General features: G+C 36.5%; 1 protein-coding gene across 4 annotated transcripts in view; it reads left to right on the top strand.

The window, feature by feature from the left end:
• Nucleotides 1–15,050, top strand: part of LOC149834267 (P-loop containing nucleoside triphosphate hydrolases superfamily protein) — a 29,047-nt gene that overhangs the window by 6,547 nt on the left and 7,450 nt on the right. For all 4 annotated transcript variants that reach the window (XM_090011306.1, XM_090011307.1, XM_090011308.1 and 1 more), the window contains 2 exons: nt 7,738–8,039; nt 14,393–14,636. In XM_090011306.1, the coding sequence (XP_089867432.1) occupies nt 7,738–8,039; nt 14,393–14,636 (546 nt within the window). The remainder of the gene's footprint in view (nt 1–7,737; nt 8,040–14,392; nt 14,637–15,050) is intronic.

Below are 15,050 nucleotides of genomic sequence, written 5' to 3' on the forward strand. Positions count from 1 at the left end.
ACTTTAACCGACAAAATGGTGACTATGATAAGAAGAAAGTTATTTGTCATCACTGTCATGAACCGGGACACTACAGGCCACAATGTCCCAAACTTAAGGAGCTGAGAGAAAAAAGAGCTGCAATTGCTGGATCGGAGTCTAAAGATCAGGATGCACCAGTTTCCCTGGCCCAACTAATGGAGATCCTTCAGCCTCTCATCAAAGGTGCCTCTTCCTCATCTGAAGCTTCAACCGGCGCAGCAGCCTCATTTTTTTCTGATTTAGGTAAAATTTCTTGGCTTCTTGACTCTGGTGCATCTTTTCATATGACCCCAAATAATCAAAGTCTATCCAAATGTGTTAAAAATAAAACAAGTGTGTCAAAGGTCTTTACTGCTGATGGGACTTCTCTTGAAATAGAAGGAATAGGAGATTTTGAAAAAATTTATAAAACAAAAAAATTTTTTATTCCAGAAATTAGACATGTTCCCAAATTAAATTTAAATCTTTTATCTGTATCTCAAATTTCTGATTATGGGTGTAATATTTCTTTTTCTTCTCATGGTTGTTGGGTACAGGATCGGCAGTCAGGCAAGCTGATTGGGGAAGGCCATAGAGAAGGAGGACTCTATTACATGGATTTTTTGGAAATGCCGAAGAAAGCTTTTTGTTATAATATTCAAAAAATAGAGTTGGAACTGTGGCATAAGAGACTTGGTCACCCACATATAGCCAAAATCCAACATTTTCCAAATCTAGGGAAATTTTGTAACTCTGAATCATTTGATTGTAAAGATTGTATTCTCGGCAAAATGAAAAGATTACCATTTCAGAACAGAACCTTTTTCTCTTCAAGACCACTTGAATTAATACACTCGGATGTTTGGGGTCCTGCACCAGTAATTTCTAAAGGAGGATTTGTCTACTATGTTATTTTTGTCGATGATTTCTCCCGACATACGTGGATGTACTTTCTCAAACATAAGTCTGAAGTATTTTCATACTTTCAAACTTTTCATAATATGGTTAAAAACAAATTTCAAAATGATATTACTATTTTTCGCACAGATTCAGGGGGAGAGTTTTTATCCACAGATTTTCAAAATTATCTTAAATTGCATGGCATCACACATCAAAGATCTTGTCCTTATACACCTCAACAAAATGGACTGGCAGAACGAAAACATCGCCATATTATAGAAACCACTAGAACTTTATTAATAGCAAATCAAGTCCCTAAAGACTTTTGGGCAGAAGCTGCCTTAACTGCCACCTATCTCATTAATAGGATGCCATCTTCTTCGTTACAAAATATCACTCCCATTGAAAAACTTATGAACATTTCTCCAGACTACTCTAGATTAAGAATATTTGGGTGCAAATGTTTCATATTTACTGACAAAAATGATAAACTTTCCCCTCGTGCGATTCCCTGTGCCTTTTTAGGATATGCTGAAAACCAGAAAGGTTATAGATGTTTTGACTTCAAAAATAATAAACTATATGTGTCTAGAAATGTTTCCTTTCTTGAAAAGGAGAGCTTCTTTGATTTTAGAAAGTACTCCTTTTTGCTAGATCTAACATCAACATCTGATGAATATGACCTTGATTGTAACTTTGATGATGATCCAAGAATTATTGATCTTAATGTTGAAAATGAAGAAGTTCATAGAGATACTAGTATTCAATATTCCAGGCGACAAGAGTCTAATACTCCATGTGCACTTGAGAAATATTCTAACATTCCAACTAGACAATCATCCCGAATCTCGAGGCCTCCAGAAAAGTTTGTATCATACGAGTCCTTCTCACCCACATATAGGGCAGTTATTGCATTAATTCACTCATATAAAGAACCATCCACATATTTTCAAGCAAAAAATGATATCAAATGGATAGAAGCCATGAAAGTTGAATTAGATGCACTTGAAAAGGCTTCTACATGGAATATTCAAGATCTTCCTCCAGGGAAGAAAACTATAGGATGTCGATGGGTTTATAAAATTAAAACCAAGAGTGATGGTACTCTTGAAAGATATAAAGCCCGTTTAGTAGCCAAAGGTTATGCCCAAGAATATGGGATTGATTATGAAGAAACCTTTGCTCCGGTGGCTCGTATGACTACTGTCCGAACCTTAATTGCCTTAGCTTCTATCAAAAAATGGTCTATTTTTCAAATGGATGTCAAAAATGCTTTTTTAAATGGAAAGCTAGTTGAAGAAGTATATATGGAACCCCCTCCTGGTCTAAGTATTCCTAAGGGTAAAGTCCTTCGCTTAGAAAAAGCTCTTTATGGACTTAAACAAGCACCAAAAGCTTGGTATGATAGGTTTAGTCGTGTTATGATTGATATTGGTTTTCAATTCTGTTTAACTGACACTGCTTTGTTTATTAAGAATTCTGATGCAGGGATCATTGTGCTTCTTCTCTATGTGGATGATATGATCATCACCGGAAGCGATAAACAGGGAGTTGAAACAATCAAAACACTTCTTAAATCTCATTTTGAAATGACTGATTTGGGCTTGTTGAGATATTTTTTAGGCATTGAAGTTGCTTATTCTCCTAGAGGATATTTATTATCTCAGACTAAATTTGCTTTTGATATTGTTTTCAGGTCTGGTATTACTGATGATAAGAAAGTTGACACTCCAGAAGTTGTTAATGTTAAAATGAAGATTGATGATGGAGAACTTCTTGCAGACCCTACTCCTTACAGACAGCTTGTCGAGGCACTTTCCTATCTATCCATTACCAGACCAGATATAGCACATGCTGTTCATACAGCAAGTCAATTTCAACATGCTCCTACTTCTGTTCATATGGGAGCAGTCATGCGTATTATCATATACATCAAGTCCTCTCTTTCATGAGGACTTTTCTTATCTTCCTCCTCTTCTCTTGATTTAATTGCATATACTGATGCTGATTGGGGAGGTGATCCCAATAACAGACACTCAACCACTGGCTTTTGTGTCTTTTTAGGGGAATCATTAATCTCGTGGAGGTATAAAAAGCAGCAGAAGGTATCTCTCTCATCCACCGAAGCTGAATACAGAGCCATGGCAACCACGACCATGGAAGTAGTTTGGCTCCGACGACTGCTTGCTGACATGGGAGTTGAAGCAACAAAGGCTTCACAAATGTGTTGTGACAACAAAAGTGCGATCTACATTGCCAGTAACAGAACATTCCACGAACGCACCAAACACATCGAAATGGATTGTCACTACGTCAGAGAGGAATATCTACACGGGATAATTGATCTGCCATATGTCACTTCAGAATATCAGTTAGCAGACCTCTTTACAAAGCCTCTCGCTGCTCCCCGATTTCACTTTCTCTTAGACAAACTTTCGCTCATTGTACCGTAAGTTTGAGGCGGAGTGTTAAAATGTAAAATTGTACATATATGTATATATAATAATATTATATTATTATATATATATAAATACATTTTTAATTTCTTTCTTTTCTGTATTTTTTTTCCTTTATTTTTATTTTTTGTCTTTATGTCATCTAGTTCAGTTTGAACTAGAATGACTGTTGCTAGTCAAGTCCTGTCCAGACTTGACTAGCAATAGAGCGCCCAACAGCTCTATTGAGTCCTCTTTCAGCTGTGTATATAAAGGGGTGCAGCCCCTCTTGTATTTTACTCCAATGCTTCTTAAGCAATTGGTTTTTCATATCAATAAAGAATACATTTTTATTTTTATTTTGTTTCCAGTTATACCCTTTTTAAGGGTTATGCTTTAGTGTCATTCTTGACACTTGCTCTTGTTAATCAAAGCTCGTGTTTCGAAGATCCCCATTTCATTTCAAATATAACATAAAAAAAACAACTATGGATGAAGCAAATATAAAATAAAAACAAACAATTATGAATGAAGCAAATATAAAATAAAAACAAACAATTATGAATGAAGCAAATATAACATAAAAGTAGACAACTATGAATGAAGCAAATATAACATAAAATCAAACAATTGTGAATGAAGCAAATATAATAAAAAAAAAGACAATTATGAGTGAAGCAAATATATTATAAAAAAGACAATTAATGAATGAAGCAACTATGACATAAAAATAGACAATTATGAATAAAAATAGTGTGTGTAACCATCTCTCTCTCTCTCTCTATATATATATATATATATATATCTGCGGAAACCAGATATATTTTACAGACTCATGTAACATGTTTATATTTTTAATAAACATATATTATATACATGTGAAAAAAAGTTACAGAGAAACAGATTATATAATATAACTGAAAACACTGATTATATACCTGTGAAAACACAGAATAACCAAGTTCGGCAACTTACCGAGAGAGAGAGAGAGAGAGAGAGAGAGAGAGAGAGAGAGAGAGAGAGAGAGAGATGATTTACCTTGAGGGGAGAAAGAGGAGACTTTTGTTGGTTTTGCAGTCTCTCCTTGCAGGTTTTGCAGTTTCGTAAAATGGACCTGTCAACATCTTTTGCAGGAAAAAAAGTGGAGACTAGTCTCTCCACTGTTCGATCAAATCTGATTGAATGGTGGAGACCAGTTCTGACTGGTTCTCACATTATTCAGTTATATTCCAGGGACTATATATAACCGAATGGAGGGGTGAGAAGAGGAAGAAGAAGAAAAGGTGAAAGAAAAAAAAAGTGGAAAAAAAGAATAAGGGAAGAAGAAAGAAAAAGAAGAAAAGAAAAGGAAAAAAGAAAGAAGGGAAAAAGGAAAAAGAAGTGGGTGGATGGTGTGAGGTCAGAAGAGGAAGAAAAAGAAGAGGATAAAAAAACAAGAAAAAAGAAATGGGAAGAAGGGAAAAAAGAAGAAAAAGAAAGAAAAAAGGAAAAAAGAAAAAAAGAAAAAGAAGAAATGAAGAGGGCGAGAGGGCAAAAGAGAAGAAAAAAAGAAGAGAAGGGAAGAAGGAAAAAAGAAAAAAAAGTATATGGTAGTCTCCTCCTTCTCGCTATTGTCGAGAGAGAGAGAGAGAGAGAGAGAGAGAGAGAGAGAGAGAGAGAGAGAGAGAGAGAGAGAGAGAGCATAGCCCTTTCCCTTTTATAGTTGCCTTAATAGGCAGTTGACCAGGTTTGGACTTTTCCAAACCTGGTCAACATGGTTAATAAAACAAAGAAAAAGACATGATTATCCTGCCGCCTTGGCGGGGAACAGCCTAGGCTGTGCCTAGTCGGAAAAATAGGGTCCCACCACCTGTGACCAATAGCCCAGGCGCCGCTTTTAACAACTAAGGATACAGAATATACATTTACACATGTATATATATGTGTGTGTGTGGATTATATACATTCAAAATTCTTAATCTAAAGCAATGAACATGAATATTACCTTAAGCGCAAACTCTTAAACAACATCTCTAAATGATTTTGTAGAAGATATCAGATAATAAAAGTAAATTGAAACATAAAATGTAATGTAGTGGATGCCAAATTTTGAAATGAAAACAACACAAGTGAATACACAATAAGGAGTCAAGATCATAGAAGGAAATGAATAAAGTTAAGGACATAGTCAACACTGTGTCCAACACTGGTTTGACTGTCCATGAAGTGTCATGGTGTGTGTGTGTGTGTGTCGACACAAAATAATCATTGTAAATGAAGTGTCCGTGTGACATAGCTTGTTATTTTCTTTACTTCTATGATTTTTGAGTTGTGGTGTTGGCCAAATGGTGAAACCACAGGAAACACAGATAGCTATGGTTAGACTTATTGCCTCCACTTGAGGCCTGTGGATGCTGACCATAGCTGATGGCAGTAACATTATCATAGTGGTATCTGACTAGCATAGTGCCAAAATAATCATGATGCCATCGTCATAATTTCCATTGTGAACCGCGGCTGATCGTAGTATATCCCTATACATTGTGTACTACAATAATTATGCAAATAACGGCAGGTCTTATGACATGGTTGAGTTCAGTTTGGAACTCTTTTAAATTATGTTCATTCTTTCATAATTTATAGCTTAAAATTTTAAACTATATTCTATGTCACAGGGATTCGGCTAGCAGGGTGCTGCACCCGCGTCGACGTGGGTGCGGTCAACCCGACCCTGGGTGCGGTCAATGCACCCAGGGTCATTTTGGTCCAATTTTTTGGACTTAATTTTTTTTTGCCAAGGTCAAACTACAAACACAGCAAGACCGAAGCTACACCAAAATAAACAACAAATCCTACAGGATTCCCTTTTTCCTAACGCATCAACATGGAGAAGAGGATTCCTTCTTTTCTTAAGCACCATCATAGCAAACAACTATCATTCAAGCAATCTGGTTACGTTAGCGTCAACCAAAAAAAAGAAAGGAAAAGATCTTCCCAAAAATGTCCACCATCTAATCAGATATTTGGCAAGATGATAGATCAATTCATAAAGAAAGAGGCTAAAAGACCGAGGGAAGGAAGATCAATGACGAACCTGACCCTTTACTTTGAGATTGATATGGGTCGATTGATCCATCGACTTCTTGTCTTCTTCCTGAGTCACGGCAGCTCCAGACATGGCTAAAAACCCTAGACTGCTCCTCCTTCCTTCCCTTTCCTTTGAAGCAGAAAGAAAGATTCCGAAGAAGAAGACGAATGAGGGAGGACGACGAAGTAAACGAGAGAGGCAATAAAAAGGAGGAAAAATAGTGGGCCCCTTCCTCCTTTTATAGGGTGCGTCATGTAAGGGAAAAAATAAACGAGATTTGAATTTTCGAGCGAATCCGTCAGGGGAGCGATGCCCTTTCCGCTATCTCTTCATCTGACGGCCATGATTCGAAGGTACAAATCGTGTGGTCGTGAGGGCATATCAGAAAAGGAGTAGGAGCATCGCGCAGATTCATAGTTATCTGATGAGTATCTTTCGTGTTGAAGGGAAATCCAACTTGGACAATTTCGGGTTGGTCATGGTCCATGGACTGGCTGTCAACGGGTCGAGTTTGTGTGGGATCAGGGTTTACCCATTCTCGTGCAAATAACACTCAACGGGGTTCACGTAGGGCTGGGAACAAGCTGGGTTCAGCTTGACTTGTATAGGCTCATTTATATATATATATATATATTATTTTTGCCGCACCTCTGCATCCCCGCACCCGCACCCATGTGACATAGACTATATTATATGTTTTGTGAAATAGGATTAAAGACAACGAAGATTTATGATTTGAAAACGTTTCTTCACATATAACAAAATTTCAACCAAGGAAAAACAGTTACAACTTGAATAAATTAGAAAATGTTATGAGCATTCAAAACAAGTTAAGCACTTAAGTGCCGTAACCATGTTTCAACCTGTGATCAATTCATAGATGCAGAGATTAAAAAAAATCAATAGATACCAATAGTAAATAATAGGCACTCAGAACAAGTGCATGTTGAGCATCATTGACAAACTCCTCATCAATCTTGATTCATTTCAATATAAACATCAGTTCCACTGGTTTGATTTTAGAAAATCATACTGAATAGAATTGAATTATCAGTTTTTATCTGGTATTTTGAAGTCAATGAGAAAGTAATTTCCACTTCATGCTTTTTCTGAAGTTCAAATGATAGAAAAACTAAATTTTTTATTTGGACTGTTCCATCGTTCTTGCTTGTCCTACCACCTGAACTTGGCGTCCTTGTTCAAATTGGATATATGTTCTACCATTATTTATGGTTTTCATGATTTCTGTTTCAGCTCATTATTATTGTCATTCTCATTTACTTTGTGGCTACAAACATCCAAGAGTTCAATAAAATTGACATTTCAGTTCTACAGGTTGTAGTCTTTTTCTCGACCTGTGATGGTGTAGATTTTCATTTTTCACTTCTGAGGGAGTTACGATTCTCCTTTGATTCTCAAGAAATTGAGCAAATGGCAGCATTTTTAACTTGCAAAGTGCTCAGACTGCACGGGAACATGGAACAGGATGACCGAAGGACATCGTTTCAAGGGTTCAACACTGAACGGTCTGCTGTCCTTTTGTGCACAGATGTTGCAGCTAGAGGATTGGATTTTCCAAAAGTGAGATATATTATTCAGTATGATTCCCCTGGGGATGCTATTGAATATGTTCACAGGTAATCATGGGATAGCTTTTCAAGTGCTTGTTTATGGGTTTGAAATGTTGTTTTCTCCGGGTAGTTCTTTTTTTCCTTGTTTCTGGCAATCTTCTTCTTGGTATCATTAAATGTTTTTGTATGTGGCTGTACACTTTTTCTAGTGCTTCATGTTTATGTTCATACGTGTTTTTTCAATTTACACCTTTTATATTATTAAAGTTTGTTTCTTTTTATTTTACGTATTTTTTTGGATATAACATATATTTAGTGCTGTCAAGTTTAGGAAGCTATTGGTGTCAACTGTCAATATTTGTTTTTTCTGTGTTTTTTTGATGTGATGTGCAAGCTGGGTCATAACATCCGTAGGATTCAAACCGAAACACCTTGGTTATGATACTGCGACTAACCATCCAGCTAGCTCATAAAACACAACACTGCACAAGCATGAAGCATGTGTATGCATGTGAACTCGTACTTTTCTCATCGAGTATCAAGTTTCTGTGCTTAACTCTAAGGAGTTTCTTGGAAATTGTTTCTTAATGTGGTATTATTGAATTTAGCCTGTGAATCTATGTTGCAAGGACATGGAAAAAGGGCACGAGATATGTCATTCTTGTGTTCTTTTCCATTAAGAATAGTATACAAACATACAAAACATGGGACTAAATTGGAGTATTCCTGTGACATAGGTGTGAATAAGATCTAGAGTGGTTTTCTGGTATCGCATGGTGCAGTAATGCAAAATACATTTGGCTGATATGTTGTTGCATGTTACAGTGGTGAAAAATGCCTCTATCTGATCTCTTTAATCATAAAATCGATCATATGGAATCTTTGAATTGTACTACTATAATTGATTTTTCTTTGAGTTTAGATCAATATTACCTTGTACCCGTTTTTAGGCAAGGCCTTGTTAAGACATATGTAATAATACATATATATATATATATAGATGTATTCACCATAATACCTGATAGGGGTATTATGGTCTTTTCACAAGTACCCAATAGGAGTACTTGTTTTATTTCTTTTATTTTCCTGTTTTTTAATTTTTGCTTTTTTATTTTTTAAAATGCATTTTGGGATACCAAAAGGGGCCCCACAATGGAGTCGTTGGGGGCCCCAACGGTCACAATTGTGACCGTTGGGGGCGGGGCTCCCAACGACTCTATTGGGAGCCCCCTTTGGTCTCCTTTTTCTTATAAATAGGGGGAACCCCCCTTGTATTTGGCATTGCTTTTGAGAGCTCCTCTTCAATAAAAGAGATATTATTTTTATGTGTGTAGCCTTTTTATAAGGCCCTTCGTATATCCCTTAGTGGATTTCCTCTCTTATGCTTGTTGCATTTGTCCGTGTTGGACATAGTGAATGCTTTAGCATTCTTGGATTTTTCCGCATATTTCATTACATGGTATCAGAGCCATACGATCTTCTAAGGTAAAATTGTGTCTCTCCCTACTTTTTTTCTTTCACATCTACATTTTGTAGCAATGGAAGTCAAGATCGATCTATCATTCAACCTCAATGGGAAAAATTACATGATGTGGGCATCCGCAATGGAGAATAATCCCAAAGGCAAGAAGCTTTGGGGTTATGTAATGGGAACCGTTCCGAAACCCCAACTTAAGCTCACAAAGATGGAAGAAGATCAAGAGAAAGCACTTGAAGGTGATGTTCGTCTCAAGGCCATAGAAGATTATCATCACCAAATGGAAGATTGGGAGAGCAACCATGCAAAAATCCTAGCATGGTTTATGAATAATGTCGAATTTAAGGTATGTGCAAATATTGCAAAATTCCGCCGGGCAAATGAAGCTTGGTTTTTTTATGAAGGGTATGTTTACCCAAAAGGATCTTGCAAGAAAAAGTGAGAACCACAAAACAAGGTGACATGAGCATACAAGACTATTATAGTGCTCTAAATCCTTTGTGGGATGAATTGGCTCTTTTAGAGCCTAAATGTGTAGCTATGGAGGATGTGGTACTAAGACAAAAACAAATGGAACAAGATAGATTGTTTCAATTTTTATTTGGGCTTCGTCCCGAATTTGAACAAGTTAGATCCTCACTTCTCCATAGATCTACATTTCCTCCTTTAGAAGAGGCTATTGACGAGATTACTCAAGAAGAGACTAGGCATAGCATGGGTAAAAGCATAGATGAAGTTCTTGCCGTATCTAAACCCGGCAATCATGTTAAAACATACAAACCACCTCATTTTGGTAAACAAGGGAGTGGTGGAAGAAAAATGATTATATGTCATCATTGTTATGAGCCGGGACATATTAAACCCGTTTGCCCAAAGCTAAATGGGGCATTCAAGCCAAAGGTGGCTTCCGTTGAAGAATCATCCACCAAAGAAGATGACGGCAAGAACGAGGATCTCAAAGATACTCTTGGTCAAATCTCCTTGGATCTCCAACAAATTTTAAAGGCTACTTCCACCTCCGGTGCCGCCATTGCATCATCATCACCTCTCGGTACGTACTCTTGGATTTTAGATTCCGGAGCCTCTTTTCACACCTCATAAAAATCCATTAACCAACATGCACACCAATTCAAAAATGTCTTGTGTCTCTACGGCCGATGAAACTTTTCTCAAAATAAATGGTATTGGAACTCTTGATTCTAAAAATGTTCAAAATTTTCTTGTTCCAAAAGTTAGAATAGTTCCTAAACTAAATCTTAACCTCTTTTTCGTTTCTCAAATTGCCGACCATGGATGTGAAATATCTTTCTCATCCCAAGGGTGCTTTGTGCAGGATCTCCGGTCCGGGAAGCGGATTGGGCAAGGCCATAGAAAGGGAGATCTTTATTTTATGGATAACTTAATGCTTCCAAATACCTCATTTTGTACTTATGTCCAAGACAAAAATATTGAAACTTGGCATAAAAGGCTTGGACATCCAAGTTATTCTAAAATGTATCTTTTTCCTTTTGGAAACAAGTTTTGTAAAGAAAAAGATATCAATTGCAAAGATTGTATTTTTGGAAAAATGAAGTTTATTCCTTTTCCTATTAGAACCTTTGTGACAACAAGACCTTTTGAATTGGTGCATTCCGATGTATGGGGACCATCTCTGGTTCTATCCAAAGGTGGTTATTCGTATTATATTACCTTTATTGATGATTATACTAGATATGTGTGGATTTATTTTCTTAACTTTAAATCGGAAGTTTTTAACTTCTTCAAAGAATTTCATGCAAAAGTTCAAAATCAATTTCAAAGTCAAATATCCATTCTTAGATCCGATTCGGGTGGAGAGTACTTATCAAATGATTTTCAATCATATCTAAAACAACATGACATTTGTCATAAAAAATCTTGCCCAAGAACTCCTCAACAAAACGGTCTAGCGGAAAAAAAACATAGACATATTTTAGAAATCACTAGATCCTTACTATTTCTAAAAATATTCCCAAAAGTTTTTGGGTCGAAACCGTGTTAACCTCCACCTATTTAATCAATAGGATGCCATCTTCAAAATTGAACAATATCTCTCCTTATGAAAAACTTTTCAATATGACACCCGACTACAATCGTCTTCGTATTTTTTGGTGTAAATGCTTTGTTCTTTTACATAAAAGAGACAAATTGTCACCTAAAGCCATAGAATGCGTATTTTTAGGATATGGTGAAAATCAAAAGGGCTATAGATGCTTTGATTTTAAAAACAATAAGTTATTTGTCTCCAAAGATGTGACCTTTTTAGAAGATGAAAATGTATTTGAAATATTGGAAAAACCAAATGAAATTGATTATATGTTTATCAATGATCTTTTAGAAGATTCAAATGATGACTCTTTGAGTCATCCAGAATTTTTAGAAAATACTCATGATTCTCATGATAATGATGTATCACCAACTGATGGTGACAATCTCCAAGTTTACACTCGGCGTGAGGAAGCACAACCTATTAGTGCTTTAGAAAAATTCTTGCGGCTTAATGAACCCCTAGAAGAAACCCCCCTTAGGCGATCTTCTAGAGAATCAATTACACCTAATAGGTTTGTCTCATATGAAACTCTCTCACCTAACTATAGAGCTTGTCTAATAGCTTTGCATTCTTACTATGAACCTTCTCATTATAATCAAGCAAAAAATATTCCTCGTTGGGTTGAAGCAATGAAAGTTGAACTAGATGCTTTAAATAAGGCTAAAACTTGGGAAATAGTTCAACTTCCTTCAAATAAAAAAGCTATAGGATGTCAGTGGGTTTACAAAGTCAAAACAAAAAGTGATGGTTCCCTAGAACGTTATAAAGCTAGATTAGTTGCTAAGGGATATTCACAAGAATATGGCATCGATTATGAAGAGACTTTTGTCCCCGTGGCTCGCATGACAAGCGTTAGAACTCTAATTGATGTAGCATCATCTAAGAAATGGCCTATATTTCAATTAGATGTTAAAAATGCCTTTCTTAATGGTCAGTTGAATGAAGAAGTATATATGGACCCTCCGTCGGGAATTAGTGTTAACCAAGGTCAAACTCTTCGATTATTAAAAGCTTTATATAGCCTTAAACAAGCCCCTAAGGCTTGGTATGATAGATTTAGTGCTATCATGTTACAATTGGGATTTCGTTCATGTTATACTGACACTGCTCTTTTTGTTAAACGTGCAGGTAATAGTATCATCATCATTCTGCTTTATGTTGATGATATGATCATCACTGGCAATGATGAAAGTTGTATTCTTAATGTTAAAACCATGTTAAAACATAATTTTGATATGTCTGATCTGGGATTTCTCAGGTACTTTCTTGGTATAGAAGTAGCATACTCCCCTCGAGGGTATATATTGTCACAGATGAAGCTTGCTGCAGACATATGTTCCAAATCTGGGATTTCAGATGACAAAAAGGTGGAGACTCCCGAGGTTATCAATGCTAAACTACGACTGGAGGATGGAGTTCTGTTGGATGATCCTACGCCTTACAGGCAACTCATTGGCTCTCTCACCTATCTGACTATCACCAGGCCTGATATTGCTCATGTTGTGCACTCTGCAAGCCAATTTCAGCATGCTCCTACATTTGTGCATCTGAGTGCTGTGTTTCGGATCATTCGATACATCAAAAATACTTTGACTAAAGGGCTATTCCTATCCTCACTCTCTTCCTTAGATTTACTGGCTTTTACTGATGCTGACTGGGGAGGAAACCCAAATGATCGAATCTCAACTACTGGCTTTTGTGTTTTCTTAAGAGATTCGCTAATTGCTTGGAGATGCAAGAAACAGCAGAAAGTCTCATTGTCTTCTACTGAAGCAGAATACAGGGCTATGGCAACTACTACAATGGAGCTTGTGTGGCTTCGAAGTCTTCTTCAAGATATGTGAGTCAAAATTACCGGTGCTTCGAAGCTTTGCTGCAACAACAAAAGTGCCATCTATATTGCTAGCAACCACACATTTTATGAGAGGACTAAACATATTGAAATGGACTGTCACTATGTATGTGATGAATATCTTCGTGGGACAGTTACACTGTCATACGTCACTTCAGAATATCAACTTGCAGATTTCTTTACCAAAGCCTTGCCTGCCCCTCGCTTCTTGTTCCTTCTTGGCAAACTTTCGGTCATCTCCCCGTAAAGTTTGAAGGAGGGTGTTAAGACATATGTAATAATACATCTATATATATATATAAATATAAATGTATTCACCATAATACCCGATAGGGGTATTATGGTCTTTTCACAAGTACCCAATAGGGGTACTTGTTTTATTTCTTTTATTTTCCTGTTTTTTATTTTTTGTTTTTTTGTTTTTTAAAATGCATTTTGGGATACCAAAAGGGGCCCCACAATGGAGTCGTTGGGGGCCCCCAACGGTCACAATTGTGACCGTTGGGGCTCCCAACGACTCTATTGGGAGCCCCCTTTGGTCTCCTTTTTCTTATAAATAAGGGGAACCCCCCTTGTATTTGGCATTGCTTTTGAGAGCTCCTCTTCAATAAAAGAGATATTATTTTTATGTGTGTAGCCTTTTTATAAGGCCCTTCTTATATCCCTTAGTAGATTTCCTCTCTTATGCTTGTTGCATTTGTCCGTGTTGGACATAGTGAATGCTTTAGCATTCTTGGATTCTTCCGCATATTTCATTACAGGCCTTTCATCTGTCTTTTCTCCCATGCATGCCAGGACAAAGTATTTCTGAAAGTAAGAAGGTTATGTATTGGAATTATATATTTGTCATTATATGAGCATATTATCAGTTGAGTGAGTGATAAATGGACCATTTCTCAGTGCAGAATGTGGCTTTATCATGGACATCTTTTACTTGATTTTTCTCCTTAAAGAGAGAATTTAGTGTATGCTTACATTTCTAGAATGTATTAAGTTGCTGAGGTAGATTCGGAATAATGCAGGGTTGGTAGAACTGCTAGACTGGGTGAAAAAGGAGATGCACTTTTATTTATGCTGGCAGTTGAACTGGATTATTTGCAAGAGTTGCAGAAACATGGTGTGTCCTTGGATGAGTTTCCCCTTCTGAAGGTTTTAGACAGTTTTCCTCTTTCTAGGGGAAGGAACCACAGGAAATCAATTTCATTGGATTTGCATCCTTGGGTGATGCATTTACAGAAGTCGGTTGAGTCCTTCATCTCAAGTGAGGTACTGACAATTTCTGTATCATCCTTGCATCAGCTTGCTGCATGGTTAAGCTTGCTACCATTTTATTACTTTACTACTGTACTTTGTTGTTCATGATGTTTTTATTGCTGCAAATCCATTCTTGGTGTATTTCTCTTCCTGCTGATATTATAATCAAGGTTGTAAGTATTGTATGGTTACCCATGTCAGTGGGTCCCAAAATAAGATGTGTATCGGAAAAGATAATATTTTTTAATAACTTTTTAAAAAAATCCAAAAAATTCATGAAAATCTGAAAAAATCTAAAAAAAATCATAACACATGAAACAATGATGAATTGCACAAAATACAACCATAAAATCACATATGAAGCATAAGGCATCATCAAACATCAACTATCTCACAAGAGCAATGCAAAATATTAAATATTTTTCA

This window comes from Nuphar pumila, chromosome 6 (genome assembly GCF_984573655.1).
Source record: "Nuphar pumila chromosome 6, dmNupPumi1.hap1.1, whole genome shotgun sequence".
NCBI lineage: Eukaryota > Viridiplantae > Streptophyta > Magnoliopsida > Nymphaeales > Nymphaeaceae > Nuphar > Nuphar pumila.